The sequence below is a fragment of the Hipposideros armiger genome, unplaced genomic scaffold (assembly GCF_001890085.2).
Source record: "Hipposideros armiger isolate ML-2016 unplaced genomic scaffold, ASM189008v1 scaffold_791, whole genome shotgun sequence".
NCBI classification, from domain to species: domain Eukaryota; kingdom Metazoa; phylum Chordata; class Mammalia; order Chiroptera; family Hipposideridae; genus Hipposideros; species Hipposideros armiger.
In genome coordinates, this window is record NW_017732141.1 from 641,831 (window position 1) to 656,955 (window position 15,125).

A 15,125-nucleotide genomic window follows, 5' to 3' on the forward strand; every position below is an offset into this window, starting at 1 on the left:
GGCCATAGCCTTGAAGAAAGAATCATCTATGGAGTAGAAAATAGTAGCACGTTCCTGGAATGCAGCCCCAAATCACAGCGAGCTCTGGTCTATTGGCAATTCCAGAGGCGAAATGAAGAGCGAAAAGAAGAGGTACAGGAATGAAATTGACTGGATTATTTCTATCTAACACGTACTAAGTGACCTAAGCATGGTTGACTGAGGGAGAAAAGAATCTTTATCCATTTCTTAACCCAATCATAGCTCATGCAATAAACAAGTATTCACTGAAGGCTGATTATATAAGAGGCTTTGTGCTAGGAGCTGGAGAAACAACGGTGAACTGTAAGAGTTTTGTCCCAGGAGTCCTTTGGGGATATACTTTAGAGTCTTCTTTTTCTCTTCCTGTGTTATCTATGTGGCAATTATGTTAGCTATATTTTTATACAAAAAAGAAAATCAAATCCTCCTACTAATTTTAACTTTTGTTCGATTAACTCCACTATCCAAATGTATATTTCTTTCTCTATTCAGTTCCACCTCAAATGGGGAAGGGAGCTATCGGGAAGGGAGTAGTAGATTTAGGATGAAGGATCTAAAGACCCAGATTGAACTCTGACATGAACTGTGCATGTAGCATCAGGCAAATCTTTCTCTTCAGTGGATACCTTTACCCTTCTGTGAAATTAAAGAATTGTACAGAGAAAATCTCAGTGAGTACCCTGAGCCTTAAAAGCTTTTTAAAAGCATTAAGGGTAGCCAGATTATGTGGGTGATTTGTAAATGCATTATGTGCAGGCAATCCTACAAACATAATCTGAATATAAAGGTGAAAATCCTCTCATTATCTTTTTTGACAGTTGAAGCAGCCTTTAAATATGTAATCACATCATACAAATGTCAAGGTTGATTTTATACATTTACTAGCTTAGGCTTTCAGAGATCTCTGTTGTAAACTGTATTCAAAATAAAAGTAAGGTTAGATATAGTCAAGAGCATATCTTCATTTTTATTTCACACCTAAGACCTAGGAAATTGAATAAATAATTAAGTATGTAACCCCATGCTTTTTTCTGCTTGCTCAATGGCTGATTTTTGTATTTTATTTTTTTGCAAATCTTATTATAGGTTCATTTTGATGCCACACTCATTTCTAGTATCATGGTTCTGTATTTCCAATTCCAATATTTAATGTTAACTTTTAAATATTTATATACTTTCTTTGAAATGTATAAAGTATATCTTTGTGCTTTCCTATTACCTTGCATATTTTAAATTATTGCAATGTGAAATTGTATTAAAACAATTAGACAACCCATATTTTGCAATGCATCTGAACAGCAGTTGACAGAAATTTATAACAATTTTTTCCGATGGGAAAATGCTATCATACCTCTTAAGCTAAAATTTTATTAACTGTTGAAATGTGCCTGAACGCATAATCTAAATTTTTACTGACACCGAATCTCAGAACTTATATTTCTTTTAACTATGCGTGTTTTAACTGTCCTTGTTTCCTCGACTAGATTCGAGTGGATGATCATATCATCAGAACTGAGCAAGGTCTTCTCCTGCGCAGCCTACAGCGGAAGGATTCAGGCAATTACCTGTGTCATGCCGTGGAACACGGGTTCATGCAGACTCTCCTTAAAGTGACCCTGGAAGTCATTGACACGGAGCATTTGGAAGAACTTCTTCATAAAGATGATGACGTAGATGGCTCCAAGACCAAAGAAATGTCCCACAGCATGACCCCTAGCCAGAAGGTCTGGTACAGAGACTTCATGCAGCTCATCAACCACCCCAACCTGAACACGATGGATGACTTCTGTGAACAAGTTTGGAAAAGGGACCGAAAACAACGTCGGCAAAGGCCAGGACATGCCCAAGGGAACAGTAACAAATGGAAGCACTTACAGGAAAACAAGAAAGGTAGAAACAGGAGGACCCACGAATTTGAGAGGGCACCCAGGAGTGTCTGAGCTGCGTTACCTCTAGAAACCTCAAACAAGTAGAAACTTGCCTAAGACAATAACTGGAAAAAAATGCAATATACATGAACTTTTTTCATGGCATTATGTGGATGTTTACAATGGTGGGAAATGCAACTGAGTCCCACCAATTATAAATTAAGTCCATGAGTAACTTTCCTAACAGGCTTTCTTCCTAATACCAACATGTAATTGAGGTCAGGTGAATGCAGACGTTCACTTTAGCAGACTTAATGTTTCCTATGGGATTTCATTGTACAGGTTTCACTTTCTTCTTTGCCTGAGAAATAAAAACGTCATTTGCCATATTGCCATTTAAGAAGAAAAATTGCATCAGCAAAGCCATTATTGAACTAAAACTTTAAAATAAACTGCATGGATTTAGTAAGCTGATGAATATTCCAAAACGTAGTTGGATTCAAGGATATTTTTTTGTCTACCAGCACTTGTGTTTATATGTACTGGAGGAGTAAGATGATACTGAATGAAATGGTCTGTGGAAATATAAAAACATAAACCATCCATCATCCAGAAGAAAAATGGAATACACTGATCTACTACTGATGTCTTCTTTCAGCTTTGATCTAAAGATGTATTTTATTAAAACTATAATTTAAATGTACCATGACAAATATGCAGTAAAATTTAGCTCTTTTCTAAGCTAGAGTAGGTTTTTGTCTTACAATAATTGCGCTATATAGTTTTTGTTTTAAAAATTCCAATTGTGTGCTGCTTTTTTTTCAACATTTTGTTTGCAGTTCTGCAAGAGGGATAGCTGATACTGTTTTAGAAACATATGTACATCATTAACAGTTAATTCCTAAAACCCAGATGTAAATTATGCTTTATGTCTCTGAGGATTTCAGGCAACTAACACCTCCCCTTCTTTAAGTATTATCTAAAATAATGTTAACCTGCAAATGTTCTTAGAAAAACAAAGCATTTAACCAGCAAAAAAAGGAAAAGAAACAAATTGATTTATTAAATGCATTTTGTTGTACCTAATGGATTAATGAGAAAAAGAACTGCATTTTTCATGAAATTAATAAGCATTATCTTAATATAATATTAATAGAGAATGTCTCTTAATTCTGTTCTTGAATCCCTACATGATGTTCCAGACATGAAAACTCTATCTTTGTGATTCTATTAGGAATTACATCTGTGTCACCTAATTGTTTTAGAAGAGAGAGGTCAGTACTATTCAGAACAACATCTTAAAAGCAAATTTCTCAACTCTGTTTACATTTGTATCAGCTGCCTCTTATCTTGCATCATTTAAGACAATTATATGTCTAAAGAACACTAATTCTTTTCATATTGATGGGAGTGATTTTTGTACAAACTATTTTCCAGGACACAACTCATACTTAAAACATGTAAAGCTCTTTGTCTCCTGCAACAATTTATATAATAAGGTAAAAGATTATTAAGTAAGGGCTTGCCTGCTTCATTGTCCTCAGATGATTTCTTGAGAATCATTGACATCAAGATGTAAAAAAACCATCAGCATTTCAATAGTTTCTTTTGCACTATATTCACCTTGCCAGGAATCCCACCCTAGGTCCTTCATCATGCACAAAAATGCCAAAACGAAACAAAACAAAACAAAATCCTGTTGCTAATGAAAGCAGCACTGAAATTCTAACTCTGCCATGGTATTCTAATTAACTCAGCATTAATTTTCTCACCTCAGACTACAGTGATTTCTAAAAATTCTCTATCAGCTGAAATATTTCACAGATGGAAGCTCATGTTACAGTTTTAATGATTACTTGGAATAAACCATTTGTTGACACTTGTTTGAAATGAAAACTTAAAAACTTTATACATTCAATTTTAGGCTCCATTGATTAATACAGTATTACTGTTAGAATTACATCCTCAAATGGTTGCTGAATTTTAAATTATTTGAAGAACACACTCATGAAGAGAAAAGAAGTTTGAAATATCAATCAAAGAACAAAGAGTGCTCCCAAATGGGCCATTCTTCTATATTTAACAGCACTAAAATTCAGTGTTGCATTTTATTCTAAATTTGCAACCAAAACAAATTTATTTGCAATAACAGAAGTATCTTATTTCTTATTAGTCTTCAAAAATAAGGGATTTGAAGGGATTAAGATTACATACTAATTTAAGGGGTATCTCCCAATATCTGAATGCATTCTGTTTAGAGTTTGGAAACACCCGTAGAAAGTCTAGATTTCAATGAAAAGAAATAAAAACTAACAAATCTACTGGCATGTCTTTGTAAACCATCAGGTCTAAGTTTTCAAAGAAAATTATAGCTATTGACTTGCAGGTAAATAACTCTTATTACAGTCATAATCTTCTGCCAGTGTGTATTGAGAGGGGACAGGTTGCACGAAAAATAATGTCCCATTTAGCTTTACTAGACTTTGGCATATGCATGTATCATCAGAGTTGAAACTATGTTGAGAGACTCATGTGAGATTGAGCAAATCAGGACAGCAATCTTTAAAGTAGGATAAAGGTACATCTCAGCAGAGAAATCGCGGCCCAGTTAAAATCAAATGTAAAATGTAAATGCATGTAAATGCACACTTAATGCTACTTTTTATGTATTATTTAGTGCTTTTCAATGGTATGTGTTTAATATTTTTGCTACCTACACATTAGGCAAAGGAGATGTAAATAATTTTGAAAAGAAGAAAACAGTGTAAAATGCAACTTTTTATAGGTACTCTATTTCAGTGTGTTCAACATCATCATAAAATGCCAGATTTTCCCACACAGGTAACAAGGTGGTTGATGTGCTATTTAAGGACAGAAGGTGTGTGCCCATTCAATAAGCATGTTTTTGCCAGGTAGTAAATATGTTCCATATCTGTATTTATCATTGCATTTCAGATAGGAACTAGAAAACTGGAGAGAAAATGTAATGAAACTGCTGCTGTAAATTATTCCTTTTAGCATGTATGCAGTTGCTAAATACACATTTCTTCAAAATATTTGAATTCAGATGTCTTTACTGTTCCCTCTAGCATATGGTGTCAAGGAATGTAAGTTTAGAAAACGTTGAGAACCAGTCAGGTTGCTACATAATCAGCTAGCAGCTTTCTTCATTGTCGTCCTCTGTAAACTGGGTTCTATATTTATGGTGATGATGTGAATTCTTATGCCCTTTTAAATTAAGTATTATTTTTATGTCATACCTAAAAAGGAAATATGGAAATGAAATCCTATAATGTGTCATTATCATAATCAGTGTGATTTTATTCAGGATCTACAAAGATGCCCAATAATTGTTATTAAAATTGCCTATCCTGAAGGTCATAAGCAAGCATTAATATAGAGTGTGAATAGCATAACAGTTTGAAATCTTTGTTTTATTCATTCATTTTTTAAACACAATTACCTTTTTGCTTTAAGGGAAATCTATCAAGTTTCATGGCTTCCTAGACACACTTAATCACCTATTGAGTTGTAAGCTTTTAAATATATACTGGCCTGATTCCAAAGATATCCATGCTTTTTATTTTAACTTTGTAATAATTATTAAAAGTCAGTGTTAGTATTTACAAAATACATGTCTCCATAAAGAAGGAAATATTATTTTTCAAAAAGTCTGCTAAATCCTATTAGTTTATTTGATTTCTAACAATTGTCTTATACTAGTTAATTACAGAAACATACTTTATTAAGTTAATATATTAACAGGATCTATAAATAGAAGAGAGAATGAAGCCACAGAAATGGTGCTTCATATTATGTGGCCATGTTCATTCAACCTGACCAAAGAGAATAACTTGATTTTCATTTCAAACATGTAAGCACCCAAAGGCAGGGATAGCAAATCAAACCAAACAAAACAAAAAGATTTTGAATATAAAGAAACTGGGCTTCCAGACGCATTGCCCTTTAGAACCAGATTCCGACCTGTTTGATTAAATTCCATGGATAGCTCTTGTCTGGCACTGGTAGGCGATTAAGACACTAATATAAGTGAGACGTAACCCCTGTCTTCAAAGAGCTCACAAGGAATTAAAGGAAACAGTTATGTGACTTATAATCATCTAATCCAGCAAGTCTTTCCTGACCCTCCTATCCCTAGATTAAGCTAGCCATCTCCTCAGCACTAAATTTGTGTCTTGTATATATTTTTGATTGCCACACATCACAAAGGTGTAATTTTTTTTTGTTTATATCACTGTCTTTTTTTTCTAGACTGTGAGCTCCTTGAGGGCAGGGTTCATTTTTTAAACACAATTACCTTTTTGCTTTAAGGTACTGCCTCCAGTACCTACCATGATGCCTGGCTCAGGGAAGGAACTCAATAAATCAGTGTTGGAAAGAACCAGGTGACAATGTGTTCCGCTCCAAACGCAAACTCACAATAAAAGCTATGAGATCTATTGGGAGAGAGGGGTTAATTTTGTGAGAGAGTTCATGGAAAGCTTCAAAAAAGATGTGACATGCAAGCTATGAATTGAAATGCAAGACTGATTTGCCCAGATGAAGTAATAGAAAGGAGATCTGGGTGGAAGAAAGAAGGAGCCTGGAGGAGAGATGGGAAAAATGCTTGTATTCCGGGAACAAGTATTCCAAATGGATGGAGCATGGGGCTCATAAAGAAAAGTGAAATGCTCCACTGCTATGAGTCAACATGGTGCATTTGTTTAGTATTTCCTGGATGTTGGTTTATTGCCCTCTATTTGTACTGCCATTCTCATCACTGGCATGTGGTGTCATTCACTCTTCTTCCTTGTACCCCTACCCACTTCACTTTCCCTCCCTATCTTCCCTCTTCATGTTGACCTCTTTTGTCTTGATTCAGCTGAAGTCATAGCACTGGGCAGTGTTCCCACAACCATCTTCAAACTAATCTGTGTGCAGTAATCTCCTCTCTGGGTCAAATGACCATGCTTTAGCTGGATTTCAGAATTCTGCAGATGAATGGCTGAGAGAAGACAGCTTCATCAGGTTGATTCGTCTGTGCTCATTTCAACAAATAGTTTCTCTTATATGCACCTTCCTTCAGCATTATCTCACTCATTTAGTAGTATTGGACTGCTCAGCCTCAGGTTCCAATGTTGCATTACTGATTAGCAAGGTGACTCACAAAGATTTTTACCAAAGACAGCATTAAAATATGAAGCCTGTATTTGTTCAATGGGTACCCTAGATGGAGTATTTCATGACTAAACAATTATGCAGGTGAGGTTAGCGCACATCGTTGACAAGCACAGACTCCTATTTTCACACACACACACACACACACACACACACACACACACACACACTAAAAAAAGAGGCCTAACTACATCTTGAACTTATCAGCTCCACATCACCATTATATTAGGCTGTCAAGTTTTTTCTCATATAACAAAAAAAAAATGTATTTTATTTCTCTTTAAACATTATACTTGTAGACACACTATTTAGTACCTAAGCAAAAGTTTTCATAAATGTGTCTAAATCATAACAATTTGGGTAATTTTGAAGTCTTAATTTACAGCTTTTCTTTGTAAATTTCACTGAAGCATTAACTACAAGTAAATGTATTTTTAAAAATCCTTGTCATTTGTGTAGCAGTCCAGTTCTTAATGCTTTCTTTCATTCTTTCTTTTTCATTCCTTCCTTCCTTCCTTCCTTCCTTTCCTTCTTTCTTCCTTCCTTCCTTCCTTCCTTCCTTCCTTCTTTCTTTCTTTTCTTTCTTTTCTTTTTTGTTTTGATAACTAATCCAAAGATGCTTAAACTTTTTTAGACAAAGTTGTGTGTCTAAAACCAAACAGCTTTTCTATTGTACTTCAGGATTTTTTTTTAACATACCTCATCTTGAATTTCAAAAAGAGAATGACAGTTTCATTAATCCTCAAACATTTTTTCAGGCAATGTTTTAAATTGCTGATATATGTCAGCAAATTAATATAGGTCTCAATATGCCGTAATTCAATAAATTGTACTTGAATTTAAAGACTGACAAAAAATGATAAATCTATGTTTCAAGTTTGCATTATTGGCATCTACCAATTTCAGAAAGATTTCTCATTTTCTTCTTTGCATTACCTTTGACCCTAATAGTATGTTGAAATTAATTATATTTTATTTGGTTTGGGAAGCAGGTTAAATTATTACCTAGCGAATGTTATATAGCATCAAAAATAAAATCTGGTATCCATATGGAAAAGTGTACTTTCAAAGAGTACATGAATTCTTACAATTATGAAATATATTCAATGAGAAAAGTTTGAGTAAATACTCATCCCAAGATGATTATATTTTGACCAAAACAATAGTGTAGTCATCAGCTTTAAAAAACATGGCACTATTATTTCTCTTTTAACTTCTTAAGCCCTCTAGAATTTAAAAAAAATACAAACGACAAATATCTTACATTACAAAGTCCATGATCTTTCCAAAAGTAACAATATCCTGTTACCCTGAGTAGAAACTGGAATATAATCTACAATTATTTCCATACCGGTCTCTTTCTAAGCTCCACTTTGTCATTAGATGGTATTTATTAATATTATATAGTATCAGGAAGCTCTATATTTATTATTGAGAAGTAATAATCTTGAACTTGTTTGAAGGAAATGTTTATACATTTTTATAAAATTATCTAATTGATATCAGTACATATTAAACCTAAGAATACAAACTTTATTATATATTACATTGTATTATATAATTTAATACTATAATAAATAAAATCAATATAAGCATAAATATAGAAGTGTTAATAAAGCCTTACTAAAGCTACTTCATGGTGATAGCAATATTATATTTTTTATATCACTTTATAATGTTCAAGGTATTTTCATGATCTCATTCTATCTTCCATATATGAAATAGGGCAATTTTATTATCCCAACTTAGTAGGAGAGAAAAGTAAGAAGTGGCTTGTCTAGATCTAACATTTAGAGAATTTTAAGCACCAGATTAAAATCTTGCTATTTAATCCAATTAGAACAGAATTTTTTATCACCGCATTGCATCACATAGTGAAAGTAAATAATCTATTAAACTTTTAATAAATTACCACTGAAATAAGCATTATTTTAGTTTAGATCATCTAAAAAATACACATTTAAATAAACAATTTGTTGACTTCGGCTCTTAATAATGTAAGATATTAGTTAATAAGGAAGATGAATGAGCCAATGAAAAGTTGGTCATGTGTTCAGTTATAAAACACTTGAATTGATGTCTGTAATTCAGTTCCTCTAACAAAGAAAATGAAGAAAAATTATTGGTTTCTTCATGTATCTTTCTTAAACAGTAAAAATGAGGACAAAAAAGGAGAATATTTTAACTGATACAAAATGAGGTTTCTTCACATATTTGATTATGTGACCAAACCAAAAAGAAATACTTTCGGAAAATATTATATATATATATATATATATATATATATAGTCTGTTTTTATATTTGAAAATAATTTTGTTATAAAAATATATCAATTTTTAATAACTTCAAATGAATATTTTTGTTAAGCAAACTTCAAAATTGTAAACATTTTGATAAAAATATACACCTAGATCAACTTCATAAATACTTTCTGTTGAATTGCTACTTCCTAGTGTTTAACAATTATCAATACTTTGTCAATAAATGCCAGAAGAAATCTTATATACTCATAGATTCTCATTCTTCAACAGCAGTAATTATAATCATAATCATATATATATTCAACTCAAATACATATAATTTTTTTAAATAAATGGTATATTTACTTGGTGCATATACCTAGACTATTTAATTTAAAAACATCAAATTAAAGGAGCATAACAGAAAATTTTAGGAATTCTAGGCACTTTTCTACATGCCTCTTCCCATAAAAATTCTCAAAAGAAATCCCTCAGAAGAAATTCTAAGGGACACCCAATTAAAAACAAATAACTTACATCTTTTATCCTCTCATAAAACTCCCTTAAATTAAGATATGAACACATTTATCTTAATTTCTAGTTAGGTCAGCTTTTATTTCTGATTTTTAGAACTATTGTCTGCCCATCACCTCAAAGAATGTATTCTAAAGGCGAGTTAGTAAATTGTTCTGTACCAAGTAATCACTTTTACACACACACACACACACACACACACACACACACACACACATACACACATAATACACAGTTTTCAAAATTAGCATTTTCAAGCTGGGACACATTACTATACATTATTTTATAAACTATCTTCCAGAAAGCAAAATCATTCTTTTCATATAAGCTCAAATAAATTATGTTACATGAAGTGTGCTTTTATATATATATATATAATCTTGAGACACAGTCTAAGCAATGGCAAGTGCTGATGAAGAACTTTCAAAATAGAATTAAGTTGAAAAATGTATAGTATAGAAGAAATTTTATTTTTTGTAATAAGATATAATTTACAGGGAGAAAATGTAGGATCAGTCATTTATTCATAGCCTCTAAAGAACACATGAAAAAGAACACTACCATAATTCACACCTAGAAACATAATAATTTATGCAAAAATCACTCCCTTTAAAATGTAGAGATGAAAAGAGACGTGACACCACAAAACCCTGCCAAGCTAAGGGTAAACATAAGAAATAAACCATATGTGTTGTGGGAGGCAAATCCACAAAGAAACTGTTAGGCCAAAATAAAACCAAACTATGACATGATCCAGATGTCCGCTAATATGAAGGTCTCAGCAAAACCTGGCAGACTTCAAGGTCTGGTAGGAAAGGATAAAAGTTCCCAAAGTGTGAACACTGATCGGCTTCAATTATTTGGTAATTCTTTTAAAATAATTGCTTTTTGTTTGAAGTACTGTCATCTTTCAGCTTTAACTATCTTGGATATTGATAAAAAGCAGCATAAAGAGATGAAATAACAATGTAGGCTTTGAAGTTAGAATTATTTCATTTATAGGAACTTTAAGAGACCCTTTGGGCTGGTCCCCAGGAAAGACTACTGTATATATTAGATAAGCTGGTAGGTGGAAAAAGAATAAAGAGTGTAGAAAAGTATTTTATGCTGTCCATAACTGAAAAAAAAGAGCATTAAGTTCAAATATTAATGGGCAGTATATATATATTCATAGTAGCAGTGAAGATAATTTTCAGATAAAATTGAACTAGACTTTCTTCAATGCCTTAAGTCTAAGTATCCTCTTTGATATGCTTCTAAGCTCTGTTTCTCTGTGCTTCTGGTCAGTCCTGCTATTTTTACGTATAATAGCTTGCACTACATATGACACAGCTCACCTTGAACATTCAACTTAATTTATTGGCCACATAATGACATAATATTTAACAGAATATTAGATTGAAAGGGAGTGCTCACAGGATGGTTCAACATACACAAATCAATGTGATATGCCGCATAAACAAAATAAATGATAAAAATCATATGATTATATCAATAGATGCAGAAAAAGCGTTTGACAAGATACAACACCCATTTATGATTAAAACACTTAATAAAATGGGGGGAGAAAGAAAAGGAGTGCTCACATAAAAGTTTTAAGAGCATAAGGAGCAAAATAATCTCAAATGCTGTAAGAATCTGGAGAGAACAGTGGCTGGAAAAGGGAAGAAAGTGCATTGATTTTCAAAGGAAGTAAAAGAATCAAGGAACACAGCCATCATCTCTTATATTTACAGTGGAGATGCTTGGGTTCCCATCTACTTCCTCCTTTTGTACTACTGGAGGTCCCACTTATGTGCTGTTGATCTTGTCTACTTTGGTCAACCATCCACTAAGTCCAGGCTACTGGAAACATGTGGTCAAAGAGAGCTTCCAAGAAATACCTAAGACCCACCCTAGACGTTCTAAATCAGAGCTGGCATTTTAGTGAAATCCCCGGATGCGTTGCGCATACATTAATGTTCAAGGAGCAGTGTTCTAAGTGACTCACTCCTGTAGATTTTGATCTCATGCTCTTTCAGAGGCACACATTTAGATCATTCTTACTGCATTTCATGGCTGACTTCGCAAGATTTCCCTGACCCAACAGCTCCACTCAGGCTTTTCCTGTCTGAGTTCTAGGAAGGCTAAATTGCCACCAGGGTATATTGGCACGAGAGGCAGAGGTCAGATACTAAGATGTCTGGGCCCTGGTCTAGCAGGTTCAAATTACTTAGACTGTGGATGAAGAGAAATCATTACATATTTTGAGAATGATTGTGATGGAAATTAGAGAAAAAATTGTGTTTCAAGTAATATTTGCCTAACGATGATGATAGAGCCTAAATTGGAGGTTGGGAGAATGGCCCTTAGAATATGTTTCTACTATTCATCTTTTTTTAAAATGATGCTTCCTGTGTTTGTTTGGGTGGTGGTTGTTGTTTTCGACAAAAAAGGAATTTGAAAAACATCAACTAAGGGCCGGTCAATTGGCTCAGTTGCTTAAGAGCCGGCTCAAGAGTGCTAGCTCTGAGCAACAGTGGTTCAATGCCTGGCCCAAGGTGAGCTGCTGCTGGGCTGCCAAGAGGTGGCAGGATGGCTCAGCTAAAAAAAAAAGATAAAAGGAAAAACATGAACTATATAAATAGTTTTATCTAGTTTTAAATAACATTCTTAGGAGAGGTTGTGCAATGCAATGAGAGTATAATTTATAGATAATATCGTTAGCTCTTTTCCTTTAGGTTTCCCAGGATAATGAAGGTACAAATTTTCCTGGAATATTCCAGCATTAGGCATCCTGAAATTTGGCAGCAGTATGAGAGTGACTGCTTTAATTCTCAGTCATTTTTTCCACTAATTTTATAGTATTTTAATACTATGAGGAGACTACAGTAATTTAAATATGTCCTATAAATAGAACTACTTGGATTACACCAAAAAGCCTTTATAATTAAATATGCAATTTAGCAAAAACAGTAATCAAAGCCTATTTCCTTAAAATGTCTTGGTCGCATTAAATCCCAATAATGTATAGAGCCAACTCTTAAAAAGCACAGCCAACATTAAACGTGTACACATGTGTACATGCCATATATTGCTAAGATTTATTTTTCACTTCATCCTGGGTGGTCTTACTACTGCTTTTTACACTACCACTAACTGATCCCAAGTTCAGGGTTATTGAAAAGCATCACAAATAAAATCCATGTGTGCATTGTTTAGGTACCAGATGATATTTACAAAGGTTTCATCAACTCTGCCAGTTCACCACCAGCAAAAATTACCAATGTCTACCATTAGTTGTACAATCACAAATGTTTTTGTAACGTTGAATTCTCCCTGATACTCTTTCCTAGAAAATTTAAATATGACTGTGAAGGAATGAACTTATTTATTTTGCACTCACTGTTGCATGTCAAAGCAGAAGATACTATCTGTTTAAAGCAGCCCATGAACTTCTTATTGGACTACCCATTGTCATAGATACATACACTCTTATCAAGCAGAATATGTATATTTAAGAAAAGGAGAAAAAAAAACTTTATCCTATTGTTTCTATGAAAATAATTCATTGCTTAGCAGCAGCATGTGAACCTATTAAATAACATTTCCAAAAAACCATTTAGAACGGAAGTACCGAATGTTTGATGTCAATGAGATTTCAGAAAGCAGGGACTTTAAATTAAAGCTCAAGGGATGTTGGAGCCATGGAGTTTGAAAAGTGTAGTTTTCTCTTAAACAATCTGTAAATCAGCTTAACATGCTGCTGATTTGCTAATGTGTAACACAGACTCTTAAATTTTTTGGGGAAAAAGAATAAATTGGGAGCAATGGGAATGGGAGCCTGGGGCAATTTGATGTACAAGAACGTTTCCAACGCAGATATGATCCACTAATTGGTCAGCTGGAAGGACAAAATAAAGTCACTTCCAAAGAGATGCTAGTTTACTGTCCCTGGGTCATGAAACATAAGCATTTCACTTTGTACCATTGAGTATCAGCTTCTCGATTTGATGTAGTAACACATCTGTAACATAAAAGGGTAACCCTTGTAAGAAATCTTATATAGTATCAACAGCTATGTCATTAGCCAAAAACCAATACTATTTTTTTTAATCCAAATCTCCATCGATAGCAAATAATACTCCATTTTCAGGTCTGCATTGGAAAATGTGTTGTCTTGAGATACATTTGTGACGTTTTCCTTGTTGATCAATGGGTCTTTAGCGGCTGTTTTCTTGGCCAGGTACAATAAAGAATCCATATTTCTTTGCTGGTCAATTCCTGTATTGATCATGATAGAGTAGTGGCCAGTTTCTTATGACTTATAAATATTATGTAAAGTGGTCAAGGCTTTAATTAGTCAGAAGGGTTTGAAGATTGTTCAGGGTGGCAGAAGAACAACATGTCCCAAGAGTCTCTTCATCGTTTCCACTTTGGGGCTAAAGAGAGGACCACACAGGACAATGGCAGAGGATGGGGCTCTGACCATTTCCAGAGAGGAAGGATGTTTCCCTAAGCCAAAGCAAAAAAGCTACATGTGGTTGAGAGGTTAGAGGAGATATGAGGACATGAAAGTAGGGAGAGAACTGGAAAAGAAGGTGGAAAGGAACTAACTTTACCATCCTTCCTTTAGGAAATCTGAACTTTCAAAGGAGTGTTAGAGTGAAGCTAAAAGAAAGGTAATTTTAGAGTTTGGGTTAATCTGAAAAAAAAGATGATTAAGGGATTTGTTGGAGGAGTTGCTTATTTAGTTGGAGATGCAGAGTCTCAAATCTTAACTTGTTTTATCTAGGTTCTAAGGAGCTGTTGTGTAATGCTTGTGTGTATGTGTCTTGTGACTAATTCAAACATGTCCAAACTAATAGCCCTCTCTCTATCAAATTTGGAAGCAAGTGACTTGTAGAACTCTTATTTTCAAAGCTAAAGTTGTTCGATGGGAATCCCCATCATTTGTGTCTCAAGCCCCTCATCTTTGCACCTCATGCACCATTAGCCAATAGAATGTGTTACAGTTCCTCCTTCATTAGGAATGCACACTTCAGTGGGGACAAACCCAATAGCTCCACCTTTATCATCAAATTTGCCGGCAACTCATTTGCAAAAATAAACTATGATAATGGCACTTCATGGCTATAGTTTCCTGCTATACAGCTTTGCCCTTCAAGTTCTGTCTAGTGCTCCTGCTTCAACACACGAACAGTTCCTCCTGCTCTTCTATATCCAGCCCAACTCTAAACCTCTCTGCTACACATCTGCACTCATCCCAAGCTGACTCTGACACTCTTACCTGAACTACTCAGA

The 15,125-nt window shown here is 34.0% G+C and overlaps 1 protein-coding gene across 1 annotated transcript in view; it reads left to right on the plus strand.

The window, feature by feature from the left end:
* The window catches only part of SEMA3A (semaphorin 3A), a 230,123-nt gene extending 227,150 nt beyond the window's left edge, over positions 1 to 2,973 (plus strand). Inside the window, exons 17-18 of the mRNA XM_019628456.1 lie at positions 2 to 132; positions 1,506 to 2,973. Of these exons, the coding sequence (XP_019484001.1) occupies positions 2 to 132; positions 1,506 to 1,961 (587 nt within the window). The 3' untranslated portion in view covers positions 1,962 to 2,973. The remainder of the gene's footprint in view (position 1; positions 133 to 1,505) is intronic.
* The last annotated feature ends 12,152 nt before the right edge of the window (positions 2,974 to 15,125 follow it).